At 44.8% G+C, this 22,948-nt stretch overlaps 1 protein-coding gene across 1 annotated transcript in view; it reads left to right on the top strand.

The window, feature by feature from the left end:
- espn (espin) overlaps positions 1-22,948 on the top strand; it is a gene marked incomplete at both ends in the record, with an annotated part of 47,620 nt that overhangs the window by 16,508 nt on the left and 8,164 nt on the right. Inside the window, 8 exons of the mRNA XM_080853425.1 lie at positions 3,528-3,759; positions 5,645-5,916; positions 12,860-13,018; positions 14,896-15,118; positions 17,127-17,207; positions 19,993-20,138; positions 21,039-21,077; positions 21,515-21,874. Of these exons, the coding sequence (XP_080709551.1) occupies positions 3,528-3,759; positions 5,645-5,916; positions 12,860-13,018; positions 14,896-15,118; positions 17,127-17,207; positions 19,993-20,138; positions 21,039-21,077; positions 21,515-21,874 (1,512 nt within the window). The remainder of the gene's footprint in view (positions 1-3,527; positions 3,760-5,644; positions 5,917-12,859; positions 13,019-14,895; positions 15,119-17,126; positions 17,208-19,992; positions 20,139-21,038; positions 21,078-21,514; positions 21,875-22,948) is intronic.

Here is a 22,948-nt window from a genome sequence, read left to right as displayed (position 1 = left end):
TGCACTAATTGTGAGCTACAGCAGGTGTGGCCTCGGCTACAGCTCCCCTGTGTGAGGCTTCTGGCCTGGGGGCAGTGTGTCTCTCCACTGGGCTGTAGGAAGGACAGAGCCCAGGGAGAAGACGCTCTGTTATTTCCCCTTCTGCCTGGAAGCCAAGGCCAGAGGAACCTGCCTTTTGTAAACATTATCATCCGTGTGGGGAGCCAAGGGAAATGGCTGGGACGTGCATCTTGCTAGGAGGAGAGTCACTGTTTTGTTGGGCAGGCGGAAGCTGCTGTGTGTGTATAAAGTTTCAACAATGTCAGATTTAAGGACCATGTCCAAAAATCTTGGCGTTCTAAAAGACTCTTCCCATCACCAGCCATATCAAAGTAATCACCAAGATGTCTTTCTGCTATCTTAGAAATATAACCAGAATCAAGTATTTAGTGTCCCAAAAAGACGACTAAACAGTTACAGCTCATTCAGAAAGCTGCTGTTATAGTTTGAGCAGGACCAAGAGAGCAGAGCATAGTACTCCAGTTCTTAAATCTTTAAACTGGCTTCCAAATTTTAAAATGCTGCTACTAGTTTATCAATCACTGAATAGTTTAGGCCCTGAATACATCTCTGATATGTGTAAAGGAATACAAACCGAATAAGGCTCTTAGATCCATGGACTCGGGTCAGCTAGAAGAACCCTGAGACAAAACTAAACATGGTGAAGCAGCATTTAGCATTTAGTTATGCTGATTGCAACTGGAACACACTGCCAGAAGATCTCACATGTGCCCCAAACGTAGAACATGTCAAATCCAGGCAAAAAAACACGTCTCTTTTCACGTGCTTATGATTTAGCCCCAAAACAATGCACTCTATTCTTACTGCACGTTAAAGGGGCCGTGTGTAGTTTTTAAGGACATCTAGTAGTAGAAATAGAATAAAGTATTCATAATAATGTTTTCATTAGTTTACCTATAACTGTGCTTCGTTAGCTTAGCATGAGCCCTTCATGTCCACATAGGGAACCATGCTTCTACAGTAGTCCAGAATGGACAAACTTTTTGCACTCGGCATTATGGCATTTGACGGCACACGCTGGAAAAGGAAAGGGTATTCATCTGGTAGCAATTCAGCAATCTCACCACCAGATGCCATCAAAAACTAGACACTGTACCTTTAATTCTGGAAGTTAACCTCTCATCCTTCCAGATTGGGAAGTAACATCTTGGGCTTATGTGGTGTTCCGAAAGAGAAAAACACACAGTCAGGGCTACTTCCACTATGTTTTTATTCTACTATTCTTTGAAGTATATATTTTGTGTCGTTTTTCACTCTTAAGCATTTTGTCTTTATTGTTTCTTTGGATTTTGCTTGTGTTTTGTTTTCTGTAAAGCACATTGAATTGCTTCTGTGGGAGCTGAGGGAGCCATCTCAACAGTTGGCAGTTGCTAAGCAGTGTTGCCAAATTGGGTGGGAAAAGGCTTTGGGCTACTTTTCACAATACTGGAAGTTTTTTTTGTTTTCTGACAGAAAACCAAATAATGTTTAATACACTGCACTGGATGCATATGGATTAAAAAATCAAACTCTGCCTGGGCTATCATTAATTCAGCTTGCCATTCAATAAGTTTTTTGAAGTTGGATAGCTATGTCAAAGTGGAGAAAACACCAAAAGTCAATTTCAAAGATGTATTGATTGAAATACATGTATTGCACCTGTTCCACAGGATCCCTCTAAGGCCTGTTGCAAATACTGCAAAAGAAAGATCTGATTACTAACAAGCCTTCTCTGTTCTCTTTATTAACTAATCAGGCTAAACTTGCGAAAAAGGCCTAGAGAGAGAGAAAGAGACAGAAAGAATTTGCAAAGGATCGATTGTGGGGTTCTGTTGAGCAATATGTGCCAGTTTGTGATGTCATTTTCATTTGGCTATAATTTTTTAAGGCAAAGCCTACTAATATTAATGTAATATACAACCACTTGCAGATGATGGTTTCACATCGACATTAAACAATCCTTGAGAAAGAAATAATGGTACATCAATGGGGCAAGGGTTTACTGTGATATTAATGTAGTGAATGAAGGGAAAGGGGGCTCCCATTCCTACATGAGGCCAGCACTGTTAATAAGCATGAAATAAACGGCTTTCGATGTAAGTGGGAGTTGGGTGTAAGGAGGTTGGGCATCCTGTGGCGCTGCATATGACTTTGGATCTTTGCATCTTGCTGAAAGTGTGCTGGTGGATTGTGACAAACTCTGCCTCGCACAGAAACGACCTTCCTCGTAAAACCATGTTCATAGTTTGACAGGAGTATCATTCACAATAGCACGTTTGAATCAATAATTCTACTTATGATGAGGTGTTCATAAATGTAAAACTGAGTGAACTATCTAATTCATCCCACTATCCCACATCAGCCAGACCCTCCCAGTGTTGTCCCCAGATGTCTGCTTTCACATATCTTTAGTCCTGTAAGATATGGAACTGGGTAGGTGAGGAGCAGCTTTGTGTTATCTCAGTGGTTTTTGTCCCTTGTGTCTACATTCTGTGGTTTGTGCGCTGAAATTTGTAGCATTTTCCACATTTCTACAATTTCACATGATTTGAACTCCAAACATTAGCCTCATTGCAGGTCATTTTACATTATACCCCTGGACTGCTGTGCATAGCATTGATGTTTAGGGGTATATTTTCAGAATTACATGTCAAGCATATATAAAAACACAGAGGAATAACCACTATACAGAAACAGTGCTTCCTTGCTCGTATCTTCGGATTGAATCATAGGGATCATTAGTAAATGTCAAATGCGGGCCAGCTGGATCATCAGTGCAGATTTGACATCACATGGCCCTGTCACATATACCAGGTGCCTAATATAACAGGAACACTTCATCAACAGAGGACCCAGTTCCTGGTGAGAGTGCAGTTCTCAGTAGAGATAGGAGACATTTATAACTGGCCTGAATGCACCGGAGCTCATCATAATCAGGGCTGAGATGAACTCTGGCCTGGAGGCCACCGCTGATCCCAGTTGACACAGCCTAGGATTGATCCGTTAGTGATAGTAAACCAGTCAAAATAACTTACAGCTAAAATTCAGTGTAATACTTTCACATGTTCAGGGATCCTTTTACATATGTGTATTGGGGAAAATCTAGTCTATTCTATGACTGATTTTATAGTGTCATTAAAAACACTTGGATTTGGCTGAAATTAATATGAATTTCTTTTAACTTTCTGAGAGAGACTGCTCACAGCAGGTGTCTATTTTTGTACCTTGGTTTACTTCAGTGACCTGAGAGGTTTTCCATCATGCTAAACAGTGCGCTGAAATGTCTACCTTTTCCTGAGGTACCTCTTCCTTTGTTTAATGTTTAAGAGGCTCAGACAATGAATATTTGTTATTTTGAATACACAGAAACACACTCTAACACACACACACACACACACACACACACACACACACACACACACACACACACACACACACACACACACACACACATGAATGACTGTGTTGCTCTCCTGTGTGTGACACAGAGCGTGGAGCACCGTGTGCTGTCCAGGGACCCTTCTGCCGACCTGGAGTATAAGCAGCATCCGGACTCTGGCCTGTCCTCCCCCAACGCTACCATCTCTGCCTCGATCCCGGCGGCCCACTTTGACCTGGGCTCCCCCTCCAGCTCTCTGTCCAACTATGACTCGGCTAACTCCAGTCAGTCCAGCACCGGGGAGAAGAGGAGCTCATCGCCCCCCGTACGGCCCAACGCAGGTCAGCTTGGCATGGCAAGGACACCCTTGAGAAGAGCTTTTATGAGATAAACTTAATAGTGATAAGAAAAAAACATATATGTTTATGTGCAGGTAGAATCATTGAACATGTCAGACTATCCACAGTTAAGTCTGGTACAATAACAAAATGCGCCCCCTATATGGCAAGAAATATGGGAATGGATTGGTCTAGTCTGTGCAGAACCTTGAACCTCTGTGCAGAACGATAACTTATCTTATCATTACATACAGTGAATTAGCTGGCTTAAACTACAACCAGTTAGATTTTGCTTTTTTGTCACACTGGATTCATTAGTGTGTTTCCCTGGCACATTTTCCACCAACATATCATACACAGACTCATACAATGACTTTAACATAAAAGCACTTACACCCAGACAAACACTCAACACTCAACATACAAACATACAACATAGCATAATAGACAACCGCAATGGACTAGAGCTAACGTTAGCAGGTTAACATCTATCGTTGTGCGGCGGGCATGTGACTAAAGCATTGTAAAGAAGTCACAAACTGGTCCATATAGAGATGACTGTAAGTGCAAGTAAAGGGAACTTATGTAAAAGTCGTCTCTTTACTCACACATGATGTGGTCTGATACCAGCCTGTTATGTTTTTACAATACCAGTTATGTTTTTACAATACCATCAACACACCCACTTCACACTCACTCTATCACACACCGGTACATACAGGTGGGAAAGTTCAGTTTGTGTGTGACATTGGTCAGATTCTGAACACTGCAATGTCTCTGCACACTTTGACTATAAACAGATTGTTTTGCCCACAGCAAAATATAACCATTACATGCAAATTCTCTCTCACTGTTTCCTGTGTTTAGTTTTGAGTTTGTTTTGAAGAGCATGCTAGTATTTTTGCCTACAGTCATGCTGTCTTTGGTGGGTTAATGCACCGTGTGTGTGTTATTACCAGAACAATGGTGGGAAAGCTGCTGCTCGGTGGGGTGGAAGGGATTTGGTGTAACTTTCTCTAAGGCGCAGGGTACGCTGAGCTGTCAGAGGCTCCAGTGGGTCACCACGGCAGCACTGGCCTCTAGTGGTGATATTCCGAAGTGCAGGAATCCACCAGCAATTTCACACAGAGAAGGGAACAGATAATGTTATCATCCACAACTCTGTGTTTGTCATTCAAATCTATCCAGTCCACTGCAAATAAATCTGTCATGGATATTGTCTTATTTAATCTAACTTCTAACATACATAAGACCAGAGCACACAGCAGACAATAATTGTCTGATATTTATGCCACTTGCAACAGGGTGTCAGCTCGTTTTGGAGATCTGAGACCCCGAACTGAGGTCTCACACTCCTTTATTCTATTCAGTGGTAATACAAGTCATGTGTCAGTGGAAAGTTACTGTTGGGAAGGGGAGCCATACTGTAGTACAAATCACCTGGGGTCAGAGCACTGAACTGTATGTGACATTTTTATTTTTAATGAAGTCATAGAGTTTTGTTACTGGCCTCTCTAAATCAAATTATTTAACCATTAACTAAGTGAAATACAAACTGCATTAATTCAAAATAGTGTCACTACATTAACATCTAGTCATTTGTCAAAATGGTAAAGTACAATGCCATCAAATAGTAGATCAAGGAAAACATTTTGAATCCAGCGTGGCATTAACAAGAACATTTAATTTCATAGGACGTTAATGCAAGGTGTGGAAGAGAGAGATTATTATTATAAGTGCATGACGTTGCAGAAGAGGTGGGTAGAGTTGCAGGAAGAGTGATGGAGGAGTTTGTTACCATAACTATAACACCTGTAACTAAACCATGCTGAACCACATTCCACAACAGTAGCCCTGTGCATCACAGCACTTTGCTTGTCTCCTCCAGGTCCATCTGAGTCGGCCATCACAGACATGCAGACCTACATGGACATGCTGGACCCCGGCACCTCGGGCACACAGAAAGACGGTGGAAGAGTGAGTGAGCCGCTTCCTCCGCCGCCAGCCTTTCCGCCTCCCCCACCCCCTCCTCCGAGTGCGCGGCCTCCGCCACCCCCTACTTACCCAGCTCCTGCACACCCGGAGGAGCCCTCCGCTGACATGTACCTGAAGGTGAAGAGCAACCTCCGCCACGTGGAGAGTGACGGCTCCAAGAAACAGGTGCGCTGTGCAACTCAAACGACATTACAGCAATTAATTCAATTACATTGTATTTATACAGCACCAAAACCATAGAATTGTCTCAAGGCGCTTAACAGAGCCCAGTCAAATCACATTGTCAGCACACTCATATGCACTGTGTTTTCCTACTCAAAACAAAACCCTGCCATTCTATATGCCATTCTTATTTTAATTCATGGTATGCCACACAATGCCATCTGACATCTGACTGTCTGATTTGCTGTACAGCCTCATATGCTTTGTTTGCCACACTTTCTATTCAGGCTGAGAGTGGTGCTCAACTCATGAGGATTTTTCTGAAGTAGATTTTTTGACAACATAGGTGTGAAAGGGGATTCAAGCTCATCACATAAGTGGATGACTGAATTAACTGATTTTCTAGTAACTGAATTGATTGATGTAGGCCTACCAGCTTTCAAATGATGTAGCGGGCTTTGATAGATAACTGATTGGAGGCTTTTAAACAAATTAGTTTTCTCTTCAAAATGGACTGCTTTATGTTCTAGGAATACACACCACCCTGCCCTCATGTGCATGTGCTGATTATGTATAAGCGTGTTAATCTTGTATTTATAGGCATACAGACCATGCTTGTGGAACATATCACATTGATCATGTCAATACATGACAGTATATCAGTATGCCCTGACTAACTTGAACTACTTATAGACAATCTGGCCACTCACACAAGAATGCAACATCAAGGTGCTTATGGAGTTTTATAACTAAGATGATTTGTGCAACCTCATGTATTGCCTTGCTGAACTAATTTCAGCCGCGAGTCCTTCTTTAACCTCCGGGTAGCTTCCTGTAGCTAGTCTACTTCTGACATCTCCTTCACCAGCATCAGCCCATTAACCTCTATCACCTCTTGCATCCTGGTCCTGTGTCCCTTTCACATACACGGTGTACTTTATCTCTCATCGGCGGTGACAGCTAACAGGGTCCACAGTCATTGGTGAACCAGTTGGATGTGATCAGTGGTGACAGCTGACTGGGTCACAGTCATGGGTGGGCCTGTGGGCCTCTCTGACCCCTACCTTTAGAGTAAGCTTGTGAAACTAGCGATTATGTGGGCCCGGTCGCACGGAACCAACCCGTGAATGACAATTCATGGGGTAGCATGGGGACACCCGGGGACACCCGGGTGCTGGGAAAGGGTAAAACATTGCTATAACAGGCCCATACATCCATGTTGAGGTTGTGTTTGAATTGGTGGCCTACGTGCTTGCTGTAGAGCGTTCAGCCCTTGGGGTCTGTAAAGCGCCTTGAGAGTAGTTAATGATGCTATTTAAATCAATAAAATTGAATAGAATTGTTGAAACATCATTCAATAAGGAGCTTTCCACATATCCTCTTTTTAAAGGAAAATATAAATGAGAAAATTAGTGCAGTATTGTTTTAACTCCTGTTTGTTTTGCTTTAGAAAACATGGAATACTAGCGAATGAGATATAGTGTGGGATTAGTTTGAGGAATGATGGGTGTTCACAGGAGTTTATTAATGCGATGATTACATGTTCATAAAACGGAGTCTTCTATTTCATGACTGAAGTGATGGTAGTTGAAAAACAAACCAAAAGGACTTGGCATGTTTTGCAGATATTGGAATTAAACGCAGCCTCTCATGCATCTAGTAGATATTTTGTTCCTCCCAAGGTTCAGTACTCTCAAATTACACTTAGTTGTATCCAATAATTCTCATGGGACCAAGGAACTCAAAGACATTTGCTGCTTGGCTGGCAGTCTAATTAAACGTAATTGATCTGACATGAAGAAAACCAGTTGTCTCCCCTCCACAGTACCCGTGAAGGTGTTCTGTAGCCTATGCCGTCAACGTGAAAAGCAGGTTGTGACATGAAAAACAACTGTAAACAGAGGCACAGTGTGCCTGTGAGACATGAATGAAATGCTAAAATGATTTAACCCGCTCTACGTTAGATGACAGACGAACCCGGAACCATTTTGTTCATGTCTATTGCTAGCAGTAGCCAACCACCCTCACCCCTAGTGCCTCTTCTCTGTTTGGGTGCATATCTGTGGCCGGGACAGTCATTGGAAGCTAAAAGAACTTTCCGGGAGGTGGTGGCGGGGTTAACGAGGCAAAATGGCACGCAGCGTCCTCAGTATAAATGGAGGCCGCTACACTGGCCAGGGCAATTGGGGGAGAGTGTTGGGGACTGGATGGAGATAGGACCTGAGCTTCAGCGTCCTAATGAGCGACAGAGAGTAACAATAACCCCGGCCCCCAGCTCCACACACACACAATGTTGTTTTTGTGCTCGCTGCGCCTTAATGAGGATCCTCATTATGGCAGCGGCCCATCTGATGGGCTCAATGTTAATTTCACTAATTAAGCTGCAGTTTGCTGCAAACATTTCAGGGGCTTGTTCTGTCAGGAGCAACATCACTGTGTTGATATAGTGGAGATTCAGATTCAGCTGTTTAGGGACATTAGAATTTACTTCATTTAGCAGTACAGTGGACTCTGGGTGTTGTTGACTTGAGCCAAAGGATACCTGTGCAATAACTTCTCAGTGTGTGATTAACCACAGCTAGCGATCATGTTTTAACTTGGCAGAACAATGTAAATCTTTGATTTAGTCTGATTCGGCTATTAGGTGGCTAATCCTTTTTTGAGTGTAATGTAAGACAATTCTGTCTGTGTGTGTTGTCTGTGCGTGTTGTCTGTGCAGGTTGTTGGTGTCTGTTTGTGTGTTGATTGTGTGTGTTGCCTTACTTGAATTAGACTCCTGCACTTTTAAAAGCGATGCATTTCTTTTCTGATGACAAGTTTTTACTAGTACTCTTGTCTATTTTCCCCCAAATTGTCTTTTCACTTCTCTGTGAGGTGCGCTTGTTCACTCAATAACTGAGTACAAGAACTAATCTGAATCCTCAGTCTCACTGCTGTGTCCCCACATTGTAATTTCCCACAAACTTGTTCTCGGAAGTCAACCCCGAACCCTACTTCCTGTCTGTGTGACTGCCACAGGCTGGAAAAGGGAGAGGGCCAGGACAGAAAGAAAGAGAGAGAGGAGAGGGGAGAAAGAGAAAGAGAGAGGGGATGAGATGGCAGAGAAAGTGTCAGAGTAGCATGTGGAGGGGTTTTAATGATCCTTCTCACCAGCTTAGTCTCAGGTGTGTGTGTGTGTGTGTGTTTGTGTGTGTGTTTGTGTGTGTGTGTGTGTGTGTGTGTGTGTGTGTGTGTGTGATGGGATGATTGGCTTTCATTAACAGTGAAAGCACTGGCTTGCCCCCAGGGGCACACACACAGATCCTCTGTAATTGTGTTGAATGGGGGGATGGGGGGGAGAGGAGAAAGCACCTGAACAGAGATCCAGCATACCTGGGGAAAACAATCTGCCCCCGGACGCCATAGAAACACTAGCACCAAGGTAACCACACACCTAGGCCAAGCACTGTGATCCGTGCCTCCACTTTGACTTCTGTATCAGTTTAGCCCCATCATCAGGGTTTGAACATCCCTGTCCCTTTCATTTTAAAGTACAGATACACACCATGGTCACAAAACAAACATACCGAAATTACACCTGCTGTTTCGTAATTTTTTTACTACATTTTCATGTTCTGAATGGAGGCTTTATGGACAGCGATCTGCTCTGTATCCGATAGCACACCTGTGACCCGGACACACAATGCATTTTGCATGTTTCGGCAGGCGACTTGACTCATCGAATGGGCCACTCAGGCATTCAAAGCCCCTAGAACTCTCCTATCGGTTCATCACACCACACACTCACGGGAGTCTATCATTCTCATCTCCACGTACGGACAGTAGCTTATCATCATCCGCGCTGCGATAAAATGTTAGCAATGGTGCGCACAAGCATATCCCCCCCACCTCACCCCTCTCTCCTGCACCACGGCTAGAAGTAATCACAATCCCCCCACCGCTCGTAAAAAAAGTAATCTGCGAGCCGCTGCCACCCGATCCCTAGCAGCCGCAGCCATGCGCCCGCCTCTCCTGTGGCTCCGCTTTGCATAACAGGGCCTCCGTGGCTCCCTGCGCTCTGGTTGGTCGGGGGCCGAGGGGTGATGTCACCACGGTGGAGGAGCGGTAGGTGTTTCTTTTATTGATGAGGGTTGCTGGGTAAAGGGAGAGGGCAGGTAGAGTGACACATGCCGAGAGGTGCTGGGATCTGGTGACATCTGTGCTGTACTGTGCTCTGCTGTGCCGGGTCTGTGCTGGTCTGTGTTGAGTTGAGGGGAGCTAGGCTGAGCTGCACCTCTAGGCTTTTTCAGCTGGAGGAGGCATCACTGTGGCCCCATCATCTGAGTGGGTAAGAGAGAAATCTGATGGTATGCCACTTGTGGGGGGGATCTTTATTTATTATTTTTTTTAAGACGACGGAAAGGGTTCTTAAGTATAGGGAAGGGAACAAAAATGATTTTGTAATCAGGGTATTTGGAAGTTTCAACCTGCTAGTTATGTTTGTGGATTTGTGGTTCCAATTGCTGTTTGAGTTTCTACTCTGGAGTGTCTTTAAAGTGTCTTTGTGGAGGCAATGAGGCATGGAGGTTGTGCTGGTACAGCCTGCTCTTTTTTGTCTGACAGCTGTCTTCATTTGGATTCATTTGATGTATTTCCTTTCTAAATTCTGCGAGTAGTTGAACCTGTTTGCTGGATAGCCTCATTGCTATCACGCTTGATATTAACGTTTTCCAAGCAAAAGACACCTTGCTATGTTGACAGTTATCGCAAAGAAGGCTGGTTTGTTGAAAGTGTTCCTGAAGATGAGTAAGGTGACGATTCTGCAATGCTGGGGATTCGTATGATGGTGAGACCTTTGGAAGGCACTAGTGATGTTATAGAGGCCTTGGACAGTGGGAGATGGTGGTGCAGCTGCCGCGTAAGGAGGTCAGACAGGGAGGGCATTCAGACAGCCGTCTCCCTGGAGAGTGGCAATCAAACGCCTGCCCCTCCCTTTCCTCATATTACATGTCCTTTGGGAAGCAGGCCTTTGATGGGAACAATGACTCAACAATGGCTCCATGGGAGGACAATGGCCCCTGGGGGCCCACACTTCAGAAGAGGATATTCATCAGTGGTGGCTGTTGCTATTGTGCTGTCCTTCGGGACCACGAACAATATGGCTGACTTTAAGACTGAAATTGAAACCACCATTGAAATGTTTTTAAGCCCCCCTCTCCAAAATTCAATCCCATTGATAAAATCAGGATCCTTGATATGGATTCAGCGTGCCATATCTGATCGAGATGAATGAAATAGTTTGTGAATGATCCTTGGTTGTACAGATGTGGATGCCCATTCTTTGTTGGTTGTAATTTGTCATTACTCAGATCATTGCTTTCCACTACGGAATCGTGTAACAACCCACGTAACGGCTCTGACCACATATGTTAGTATCTACAGTATTATTGTTAGTCTTCCTTACGTGATGACATTAGTATTGTCCTATATTATTAACACAGTAAGGTGTATAAGCCTATGACATACTGAACATCATTCTATTTTTTGTCTCTGAAAGAGTGTGAGAAGAAGAACGTTTGGTGGGGACTGGCACATGATTTCAAAAGGCGTCCATGCAAATTAATTTGCATTAGTGAAAACAGCAGGAAAAACAGCAATTTAATGTGTACACCAGACACAAATAGAAGACTCCATACGAGTGTGAGGTGGAGAGGAAGTTAGAGGAATTGAATCCAGTCATATCTTTAGTATCTGCACTGGCATTTAAAATAAAACCTCATGCCATACTGGACATTTCACTCATACAAAACAATTTCAAAGTGATGACTGAAGTGGTTAAATAGATTTTTAAATAGATTTTTAAAATTCTGGTCCTGCACAAATGTAAAAGGGCAACGTAACATAACATAAACTGTCTAAGTGAGATGTCCATTAACCTTTGGCAAAGAAACCATATCCACCATATCTTCCTCTAGTTATGACATTCTTCCTACATCTCCGCTCAAACACTCTCTCCTCTCATTTCCCACGGCCCAGAAGAGCTGGGGACCGCGAGTACACAGTCCATTTTACATATGGCCTCAGCAGACAGGGTCATACCTGAGGTCTGACCTGGGGTCACCGCCCTCCGGGGTCTCACACCGGCAGGTGGTGGTTGAAACTGAGACGGAGTCTAACTTAAACATGCACATTAACACACACACACACACACACTCACATACGAGACACACACACACACACACACACACACACACACACACACACATACAAGTCATGTGCACACACATGGGCCAACGCCAACCTATGCAAATAAAGGAACAATGTATGCTTTCAGGCACAAACACTGAAGGCCTATGCAGGAACATATATACAGAAAAAGACAGAGTAATCCCCCACCCCCGCCTGAGAAAGATGACCTTCGTAGTGCACGTGACGTTGGGTTTTGGCTGTTGTAACAGTGAAGCTTAGCCCTAGTAAAAAGTCTTTTTGTTTTCTCCTGGCTTTGGGCAAACCTTCCTTCAGTCACATGGGACCAGTCATGAAAATCTCCAGAAGGAGCTGAGACAGAGCTTACACAACTCTGTTGCCTGGCTGTTTGCATAAGCTTCTGGCATTGTTAAAGTTGTCATAAGCATGCATGGCTCACCTCCGGCTGAGTGTATTTATACTAGATATTACAGAATTAGTCCTGCTTAAGTGTGGATGTAGAGACCTGGAACTTAATAAGAAGTAATAGAAGTAGTGATGTAATGGGTATTTATAAACAGAGTCTTGTTTCCTGCATAGACTTTCTGGAAAGTAAAACTGTTGGAATGTGTTAATCCCCTTTTGATTCGAATGTCTGAAGTCGGATCAAGAGTTGTTTCTAATAAATCCACCTACAGAAGGTCCACTCAGGTCAAGCCGACCACAAACATTGGGAAAGTGACCTAACAAAATTCACTGTTCCTCCACCTTTCCCCTGCAGCTGGAAGCAGGCGATAACCCAGAGCGGCTGAGGAGGGTTGACTCCAACAGGAAGTCCAGGAGCTTCAACAAGCAGCCCAGCACTGGGGACTACTACAAGGCTCTGGGCAGTGACACAGCAGAACCCCGCGGAACCAGGAGCATGGCCCCTAACGAGGAGGTAACCAATGACTCGACCTTAGGGACACTGGCAGTGATGGAAAATGGGAGAGAAACCCTGGACATCTACCACACACACACACACACACACACACACACACACACACACACACACACACACACACACATATGGAAATCAAGCAGTGCTTATTCAAGTCATGGTTTATATCTGATGCAATGCTTCGGAAAGGAAATCTGACACCAAACTATCAACATGAAAACAGATTAGCCGTGGGATGCTGGGAATTCTGGCACAGCAGAAGAAATAATTTTATGAGGCATAATAGTTTGCTATTATAACACACACACACACAGAGTCACAGACACGCTCACACGCACGCACGTACGCACACACACACTGCATATCACTTGTAAAGAAGCAGGCCTGGCAAATTATGATAGGAATGGTATGCACAACCCACACACTGACACAAAAGTAATTTCATCTTAATTTTTTTTAATGATAACTTCCTATCCTTGTTGAAGACCCTAATACATAAAATAAATAGATACAAATTACTAACTTATGGGTTTATTGACAATCCTTCCTTCTATACACAATCACAATCAATAGTGCAGAAGTGAACAGATATCCAGTGCTAGAGTGCTTTTCCGAATGTTATGTAAGACTGTACAGTAAAGCCACAGGCCTTTGTTTATGTGGCTCAGCCCTGCCAACACCCTTATTTCCATCAGGATCTCACCCACACCCTACTGTGTAAACTCAGTATGCTCTCAGCCACTTTTAAGAGGAGCGCTGCACCAACTTGAACCGGTGCGGAGGACGGCAGTACCCACACAGCGGACTAACACATTTCTTTCTGCTGGATTTCCATCGGCGCTGGGGTGCAGAGTGACATCTAGCAGGCCCAAGGTCACGCCAGGGCGGCCACGTCAGGCTCAGTGCGACAGATACTCCTGAAGCCGTCCGGCTTCTACTGAGCCTCTCGGACTCATCCCAAATAGCGTGCACGCGTCAGTAGTGGGTCCCCCGGGGGAAACAGTGGGAGGAGGAGGAGGAGGAGGAGGAGGAGGAGGAGGAGGAGAGGGTGTTGTCCGATGCCCCACCACAGGGTCGGTCTAATCCCCACTGAGCCTAATTAGGCTCCCAGTGGGGTGTGCCCTGGTCCCCCCAGAGGCAGATGGGCGTGAAGCCTGAGCAAGGCTAATAACAACTCCCAGGAGCGTGCTGGGGCTTGGGTTGGGGTGGGGGGTGAGTGCCCACGCCCCCACCAGCTGGAGTGGGGTAGTGGCACGTGCCGGCCAAGGGTGGGGGTTCGGAGGTCATGGGCTATTAGATTAGTGTCAGCTGTGACAGGCTACAGATGGGAATGATAGACTGGAGATGCCAGTTGATGAGACGACTCTGGGAGGAGTGGCAGATGTCTCGCTCACGCCAGTGAACCCACCCACCCACCCCACCCAAAACACAAACAGATCATATTCAATTATCCAGTAATCCCTGGAGAGGCTGTTAAAGACTGCCCTGAGTCAATATGTGCATTTTAGGGGAAAGTTGGGGTCAGAGTGGGGCTTATTAGCAGGGTGAGCAGAACCACGGGTGGGGGTTGGGAGTTCCATTCAAAGCAGGCGTTGGTGACAGACGGAGGATCATGCCTGGAGACAGTGCTGGAATTTGAAAGTCAAACTTGTAAACTTGTCACCTGCCCACGCGAGAGGAAGAGTCCGTCAGCAATAAACAGATAGCACTATGTGTGGTTAGAGGAAGATATTTTAGAACTTGTGTAGGATATGAAAATACTGTAAAAACACGCACTTCTGTGTAAAATCATATGTCAGTTGTTCATATCCATGTGAATTTGCATTAATTGTACAATTGTATAATTGTTTAATTATTTATGTGACCTTGTTAAACAGGGTTCCGTGCTGTTGGAGGAGCCCACAGAGAACAGTCCAAGCCCAGAGAACGGTTCTGCGGAGGAACTTCCCCTGCCTCCCCCTCCTCCCCCCCTGCCTCCTAGCAACCCAACCCCTCCTCCACCACCCCCACCACCCCTGCCCTCTGAGACTGCCATGCCACCTCAGTACTCAGCGTCAGGCTCCACCTCAACCCAGCGCCGTTCCTCCTCCTCCTCTGGAAGTAAGTGATGCTAACTGGAAAAACTGTTTTCAACTGTGTGGTTCTTCCTTTTTTATTTATTTTTCTGTTCTTTCTTTTCCAATTCTATATCATTTTTTTCTGTCATCCTCTGTCAAGCTCTTTTTCTCCCATATAGTGACACTCAGCACATGTTGGAGTTGTTCAGTAGTTCAGATGCTCCCGCTTCAGCAGAGGCTGACATGGCTGTGTGGATATGTTTGTGTGTGTGTGTGTGTGTGTTCAACGTAGGTAGAAGGATCTGCCAGCTCCCACACCTGTGTCTAGCCCAAAAGAGTGTAAACGTAGTTAGCTGTCATCTAAAGCCAAAGCGCCTAAGGTCACCTGCCACAGCCTATGAAAAGCCTGACTGAGTTTTAAACATACATAAAAATGTATACAAATTAATACATACCTACATATACATATAACTGTGTGAGTTTTTTTTATTACAATATACATCTTCATAAAATAACACTGAGCAGGTCGTAGCTCCAGAGTGGTTTGTAGGCGTGCTTGTTGATGCAGCTGGGTTAGAGAGACGGCTGAGTGAGTGTGGCGGCTCAGTGTGTCAGGAGTGTGGCAGCCCTGTGGCCAAGTCTGCGAGGGTGCGCAGACTGCTTGAATCTTTGACGTGAACAGGCCGCGCCAGCCGGCAGAACGGGTAAACATGAGCTGAGTCTGGCCACCCTCGTCCAAAATTTATACCCAGGGGGGCTACCGTTACCTCCTGTGCGGGTTTTGGGTTCGTCCTGCCATTTGCTTAATTGGGCCACTTCCTCGAAAACCCTACCCATACTCAAAATATGCAAAGTACGGTTTTATTCGTATACGTTTAGATATGTTTGTTATTGCGGCTATGTATATACGTGACTAAATGTCTTTACAGTATCAAAACAGAACTGGTTTCTTGCTGTTCAGCTGGTCACTGTATTGAAGCTCTGATGAACATGATGCTGATACATGTCACAATATGTGAACTGCTGCATAACCAAACTTAACTGCATTGATAGAGCTCGTTGTGATATGATTTCTACAGTGTTTCATGATGCTGTTAACTTCTTTTGGATTACTGAAGTACTTGAGTCCTTGAGTTCTGGTGTTTGTGTGTGTGCGTGTGTGTGTGTGTGTGTGTGTGTGTGTGCGTGCGTGTGAGTGTGTGCGCGTGCATGTGTGTCTGTGTGTGTGTGTGTGTGTGTGTGTGTGTGTGTGTGTCTGTGAGTGAATGTATGTGTGAAGGTGTGTGTACTTGTATCTGTTGAGCTTTTTTTTTTTAGATCAGTTATTGAATTTGCAGCCTTCTAATGCTGTTTGCTCTGTAGCCCAATATCAACAGTATCTCAGTCAGTGTGCTTTGTCCAAACCCATCATATTTACCTTGTCCAGCATGTGCATTGTTTGAATGGGGCGGATGTGGTGTCATTCACTAACTAGCATGCTGTTCCATTCTCTTCTCTTCTCTCTTCTATTCTTTCCTTTTCTCTGTGGAACAACCCTTTTCTCCCTTTTCATCCTCCTGTCATCCCCTTCACGCTCTCTTCCTCTGTCTGTGTGGACGCGGAACACCTGTCTGTCTGTTTACATTCCACCTCTTCACCTCCTCCTCTATTTGTCCTCTCTCTCTCTCTCTCTCTCTCTCTCTCTCTCTCTGTCGTCTACCTGTATCTCTATTTTTCTTTATTTCTCCCCTCCCCATTTTGTTCTGTTTTCACTTTCATTGTTCCTTCTCTTTCTCGTATGTTTTCCTTTCCTCTGCCATCTTTCCTTTCCTCTTTAATTCTCCCTCTATAATGCCGTGTCCACCCCCTCTGTCACTCTCCTTGCCTCCTTATTCTCTCCGCTGTCACTTTCTTTGCTTCTGGGCTCTTCTCTTGGCCTGTCATATCTCCTCTTTGATCTCTTCCATCTCTCTTCTCTGGTTACGTTCTCTTTTCTCCTCCTTTCCTCTCTTTTTTTTCTTTTCCCCTCTTCTTGTTTTTATATGTGTCCTTGTCCTCCGCCTGTCCTGAAGGAGGGGACGTGTCCTCTGCTCACCTGTCTCCCCATACCCAGTCCACCACAGCTGCTCCGGAGTCCCTCAGACAGATGAAGAGTGAGTATCCACACACCCCCCCTACCTCCACTGGGTGTTGAGGGCAGGGGGAATCCCCCACTTTTCCATACCATGCAGCACTCTCACCTCATATCATCAGCAGTTCAGCAGTAATAGAGGACCACTATGGCTTCTCAAGGGAAGTAAATCACATGGCTGACAACAGTTTATTTATTTCTCTTCGGGAGAATATCTCTGTGGGATCAGAATCGTTGTTAATGGTGACTGAAAAAAGAAAAAAAAAACTAAAACTAAAGATGGAGGTGGAGTTAGAAGGACCTAGAAAGAGACCAGCCTTGAACAGCACAAATAAGGCGACGGTTACAGTTGTGAGCCTTTTGGTTCGTCACCCACTGGCCTGTGCAGCTGGGTGGCGTTCACCTGGGTGAGGTGCTCCTCCCTCTGCCACCTGGCACGGCCGTCCTCTCTGGCACTGGCCCACGCCCACGCCTTAAAGCTGGCCTCTTAGCAGTGCAGCCCAGGCACAGGCACATCTGTACCGAGGACCATGCCGCTGTTCCCGAGGGCCTCCCTCTGCTCCAATTCACCCATTACGGCCTCCGGGGTCGACCCAAGGCTGACCATGAGGATCAGCCAGCAGCTAAACCCTGACGGTAGGATAGGTCGAGATTGGTGAAGGCAGATGATAAGATGGATGTTAGAGTAAATGTTGATATAGATAAACCATGGGTGACGACAATGACGATGGTGATGATGATGATGATTGTTTTACTGATTGATTCAGTTTGGTCAGTTTATACGGACAGAACTAAGAATAAAAAAAATATTAAGTGCCATCTTCCCCTGCACAAGTACCTTTTCAGAAGACTGAGTTGATTCCTACACTGAATAGTTGAAAAAACAAACTGACCCCAACCTGTAAAGCAAATTCCTGTGTGTGTTCCACATGAAATGCTTTTTGGATGTTGACAGAAGTCTGAATGTTTGCCTGATAAAACATGACTAAATCATGACTTGATCAGACTCAGAGTTTACGTAAAGTTAGTGGGCCTCAGCCTGGCAGCCATCTAGATGGTTGGCGTTTGTGTGGGTGTGTTTGGCCACATTGTTTACTGCATGTTTGCTTTGTGTGAGTGTGTGTGTGTGTGTGTGTGTGTGCGTGTGTGCATGTGTGTGTGAGTGTGTATATGTCTCTGTGTGTGTGAACTCTCTCTTAATCCCAGAGCGAACTGTGGCACTGTCCTGTGTGTGTGTGTGTGTGTGTGTGTGTGTGTGTGTGTGTGAGTGTGTGTGTGTGTGTGAGTGTGTGTGTGTGTGAGAGAGAAGAGAGAGAGAGAGAGAGAGAGAGAAAGAGAGAACTGAGAGGGGGGTGAAAGCCTGGACTTAAATCCATTCCCAATTTGGCAGCTGCTCTCTGTCACTGTCAATTATGGCTGATTCCTTTAGATTTCCCCGACAGCACTGGGCCCTTAAGAGTTACACTCGTTTTTTTCCACACAGCCCATAGATGTGAGTGACTGGGTGAGAGAAAGGGAGAGGGAAAGAGAAGGAGAGGGCGTGAGGGAACGAGAGAGGGAGTGAGAGAGGGCAGGCAGTGAAGCGGTCCGTGTGGTGCCATTGCCTAGCGCTAAGAAGATTTCTCCCACAGGTATGAAGGCAGGAAGGCCGCGTCGATAGAGCGTTGTGTGTGTGCCAAGGATTTTTTTTTTTTTTTTTTAACAGGAGCTTTCCAGTAACAGCAACAGGTGATGTATCTATCTCTGTTCTCAACTTGAACCGAAACGTACCTGTTTAATATGCAGGAAATCAGTCAATGCGGCACAGAGAGGGAATACAGAGAGATGCAGTGCCTAGGACTGTTTTAGCTGTTTGTTCAGTTCAATTGATTATAATTATTCGGAAAGCACCCTTTGTGTAGGTGTATGACCTACTTAACTGTTGGTGTATGCATTTGTTTGTGACTGTTTTGTTTACTCCAGCTTATTCTCTTTGTGTTGTTTTGGAGAGTCATTATTAATTGTTACCATTTGACGGAATATGTCTGACAAGGTTGCATCCAGCCTTTTCCTGATGAGGGAGTTTTGTGGTGTTGAAGTATGTATTAAATGTTAGTGTACAATAAGTCTGAAGTAAAGCAATACGTATATAGTTCATTATGTGTATATGAACAGTTCGCTTTGTCCTGTTTCCTGGTGTGCTGAACTGTGAAACAAAAGTGCCTTTTGTTTTAAGAATTATAAATGAACACAAGATAAAGCCAGATTTCTGTGTACTGCTGCATTTAAGCAGATTATGATTTGCAAGCGTGTGGCAGTGTCCTTTATAACAGCTCATTCTAGAAAAATCCAATGCGATTATATTTTTTAAATGGATAATCATGGCCACAGACTTCCGCATCACTGCCCCCCTCAAACTCAGCTGAAATTCAACCGAAAATAGATTGAATTATGTTTTGTCTCTTTTAGTTTGTATTGTATGTGTATCAGAAAAGATTGTGTGGAGTACAATATAAACAATATGGACTTCACCTCCAGGTTAACTTTGGAAAGGAATAATATATTCTGGTGCTCCTCTCCTGCCCTTGTAACAGATACCAGTCATTAGATGTGGCTGTGAGTGTGTATGTGCACCATTGTGCCACTTGTTTGGTGCTCTCTGCCTGTCCCCCACCACTCTGTGCCGGGCAGATGAAATATTTAACCACACGACGCTTCTTTCTGTCTGCCGCTGTCATTCAGCAGGCTGGGCGCTCTCTTTCGCTCTCTCTCTCTCTCCCCCTCTCTCTCACTCTCAGGCTCACTTTCCCCCCCATCTTTTGTCTCAGGTTCGAAATCCTTCAACATGATGTCCCCCACTGGTGACAATTCAGAGCTGCTGGCTGAAATTAAAGCAGGGAAGAACCTGAAGCCAACGCACCAGACCAAAGGAATGACCACCGTCTTCTCCAACAGTGGCCCGACCGGCCCAAATGTAGGTCCACACACACACACACACACACACACACACACACACACACACACACACACACACACACAAATTCAATACTATAAGATAGGGTAGAAAGGGTGGATTAACAGGTTGAAAGTGAATGATGGTCAATTCTAAATGAGGCGGAAAATGGACAGAGCTATGAGCTAATGCATGTACATTAACTCTTCAGTTGAATGGCTGAATGGATGGGAGTAAATATGCGTAGCGTGGCTGCTAGCGGTATTTGAACAGTGTGGAGCTGTGAGCACGCAGAATGATGATGGATGGGCGGGGCACAGTGACCTCAGCAGAGTGAGTTTGTTTAGAACAGAGCAGCTGACTGCTGTTTGCTTGTCTTGACAACCAGGTTCACTTCCTTAGATACTGGCATAGCAGGTGAGCATTAATTAATCAGTACTTACTGCAAAGTTATGTTACACTGTGAGAGCCCAGTCAGACCCAGTCCCTTCAGAGCATATGATGATTCTGAAAACACTAAGTCACCTAAGCCCAAACTTTCTGTCCTTACTTCATTTTTGTCATGGCAAGTGCAACAGTGATAGATTTTATTACTGTTTTTATATTATGTTAATGATTCATTCCACTCCATCCTTCAGACCTTTGTAGGAACATTAAGATCTGTAACTACAGCGCAGATTGTCAAACTTAACTCATAATACAATTTAAAGCTGAATTGGCCTTCAGTTCCTGCAGTAAGCATGTGCACATAAACCCAGTGACCCGTCACCCGGTCTTTTTGTTCACACAACAAAAGAAACGAGTCGCGTGATTCATTTGACATCAGTGTACCAGCTGGAAGCTTCTCTGTCATTACAAATGTTACTGATAATTCAGAATTAATGTTTCTAAAGACAGGTCATCTTCAATTTGAATTAACAGGCGAAGCAGTATGTTAACCAGAGGCGATTGTCTGAGAGGGTAACTTTCTCTTTTGTTTCGAACAATGTATGCATCCAGTTATTCCAATCAAAAACTTTCACAGTATACAATTATTAATCAGTTTAGTTAGATACTACTCACACTTCTTTTGCCTTGCTCAGGTGTCCTTCCTCTAATTATGACTAATCAAGATCAATCCCATTCTGTTCATTCTCACAAATTCATGTTACTAAGGCTACCATGACTATTAATATGTGTTAAGTCTTCTGTGTCTTCTGTCTTCTGTTGAGTCTACTGTGCTTTCTAACTGTGCTTTCTAACAACATGCACTGTTGGATGGCTGTTTATCTTGGGTTGCATCATTTTGCTGCTTGCATTTAATCCTTACATCTAGTTTGAGCTTGATCAGTATTTGACTGTGTGGATAGGCGTGTGCATAGACCCTCAACCTGACACATTCTTCCTGTCCCCTCCAGCCCGACAGTCCGACATCGCCACCTCAGACCCCCGTCACCCCATCAGCAAAGCCTTCATCCCCCTCCCCGCCCCCCTCCGGCTCCTCCACTCCGAGCCCCAGCCCCAGCCCTAGCGCCGCCTCCTCCAGCTCGTCCGCCACGCCCAAGGGCATGACGTCCTCCTCCAGCTACGACCAGCTGCCTCCCACGGTGAACGGCACAGCGGGCTCGGGGCAGCAACGCAAGACCAGCCTGGTAGACGTGGAGGCACTGGTGCCCACCCATGATGAGCAGGGCCGCGCCATCCCCGAGTGGAAGAGGCAGGTGATGGTGCGCAAGCTGCAGGTGAAGATGCAGGAGGAGGAAGAGCACAAGCGCAAGGTAAGTCAGGCTGAGCTGTGTGTTCCCCCTGCGCCGGCAGTGTGTGGCCCTGACCGAGATTTTTTACAAGCTGACAACAAAAAAGGACGTTATTTTGTTCAAAGATATTAATGAGGGTGGGGATTAATGAGGATAGATGTCATCCATTTAGATAACGCAAAAGACTCAGTTGTGGCCAGGCACGCAGTTATCAAGACGGCAAGATTACACTTTTCAAAGATATCCTCCCGTTGACTAAAGGTCAATTGTCATTCTGATCCAAATAATACAAAGCATGCTAATACTGCTGCTAAAGAGGGAGGATAACTGACAGGCCTTGTTGAAGTGTGTGTGTGTGTGTGTGTGTGTGTGTGTGTGTTAGTGTGTGTATGTGTGTGTTTAAAGGTGTGATACTGAGTGCTTCTTTTTGCATGTGCAATGTTGGTCCCTTTCAAATATCTCTTCCTCTTAGTGAACTTTCAATTACTTATTTTGAAAATGGCAGGGCTTAGAAACGGTTACACTCGCTCCTGTTCTTGTGTACAGGTGTCATGTCTGTTGATGTAAAGGATATTGTGTGCTCTTGTTGAAGTTAAATTCTGGGCCTGGATATCATTTGACTAGAAGGTCAAAGTAGCTTTCACACAAGAGAAAGGACAACAGGCTCAAATTGCCTTTTAGTGTACTGTAGACTCCATTTCCCCTGTTGTCTGACATTTGTTTGTCATATTTGTTTACTCACGCTAGTAACACTGGGACAGTCTGTGTTCAGCATGACTGTATTTTTTTATAATGCGCTCTGACCTAATTGGCATACTTTCATGCATTGTTCCGTAGCTAATGTATGTTTAATTGAGTCATAATCACGTCATCACAGTGCTTGGAAGCCCTTGTAGGTAGGTTTGAAGAGTTTGCTTTCACTGAAGGGACAGGTTAGTTTGTTCTACCGCTTATCAATGTGCTCTACATAGACAAGCTCATTTGCAATTTGTGCGTAAGCTGATCTGTGTACTACCGTACCTTGAGATGACCAGGGTTTTTGTGGCACTTTTTTCCTCTGCATTCCCTCTGCATGTCTGCTGTGACCTCTGTTTG

Source organism: Sprattus sprattus (genome assembly GCF_963457725.1).
Source record: "Sprattus sprattus genome assembly, chromosome: 16".
Taxonomy (NCBI): domain Eukaryota; kingdom Metazoa; phylum Chordata; class Actinopteri; order Clupeiformes; family Clupeidae; genus Sprattus; species Sprattus sprattus.
Note: the sequence above shows the minus strand (reverse complement) of the source record. Positions and strands in the feature narration are given on the sequence as shown.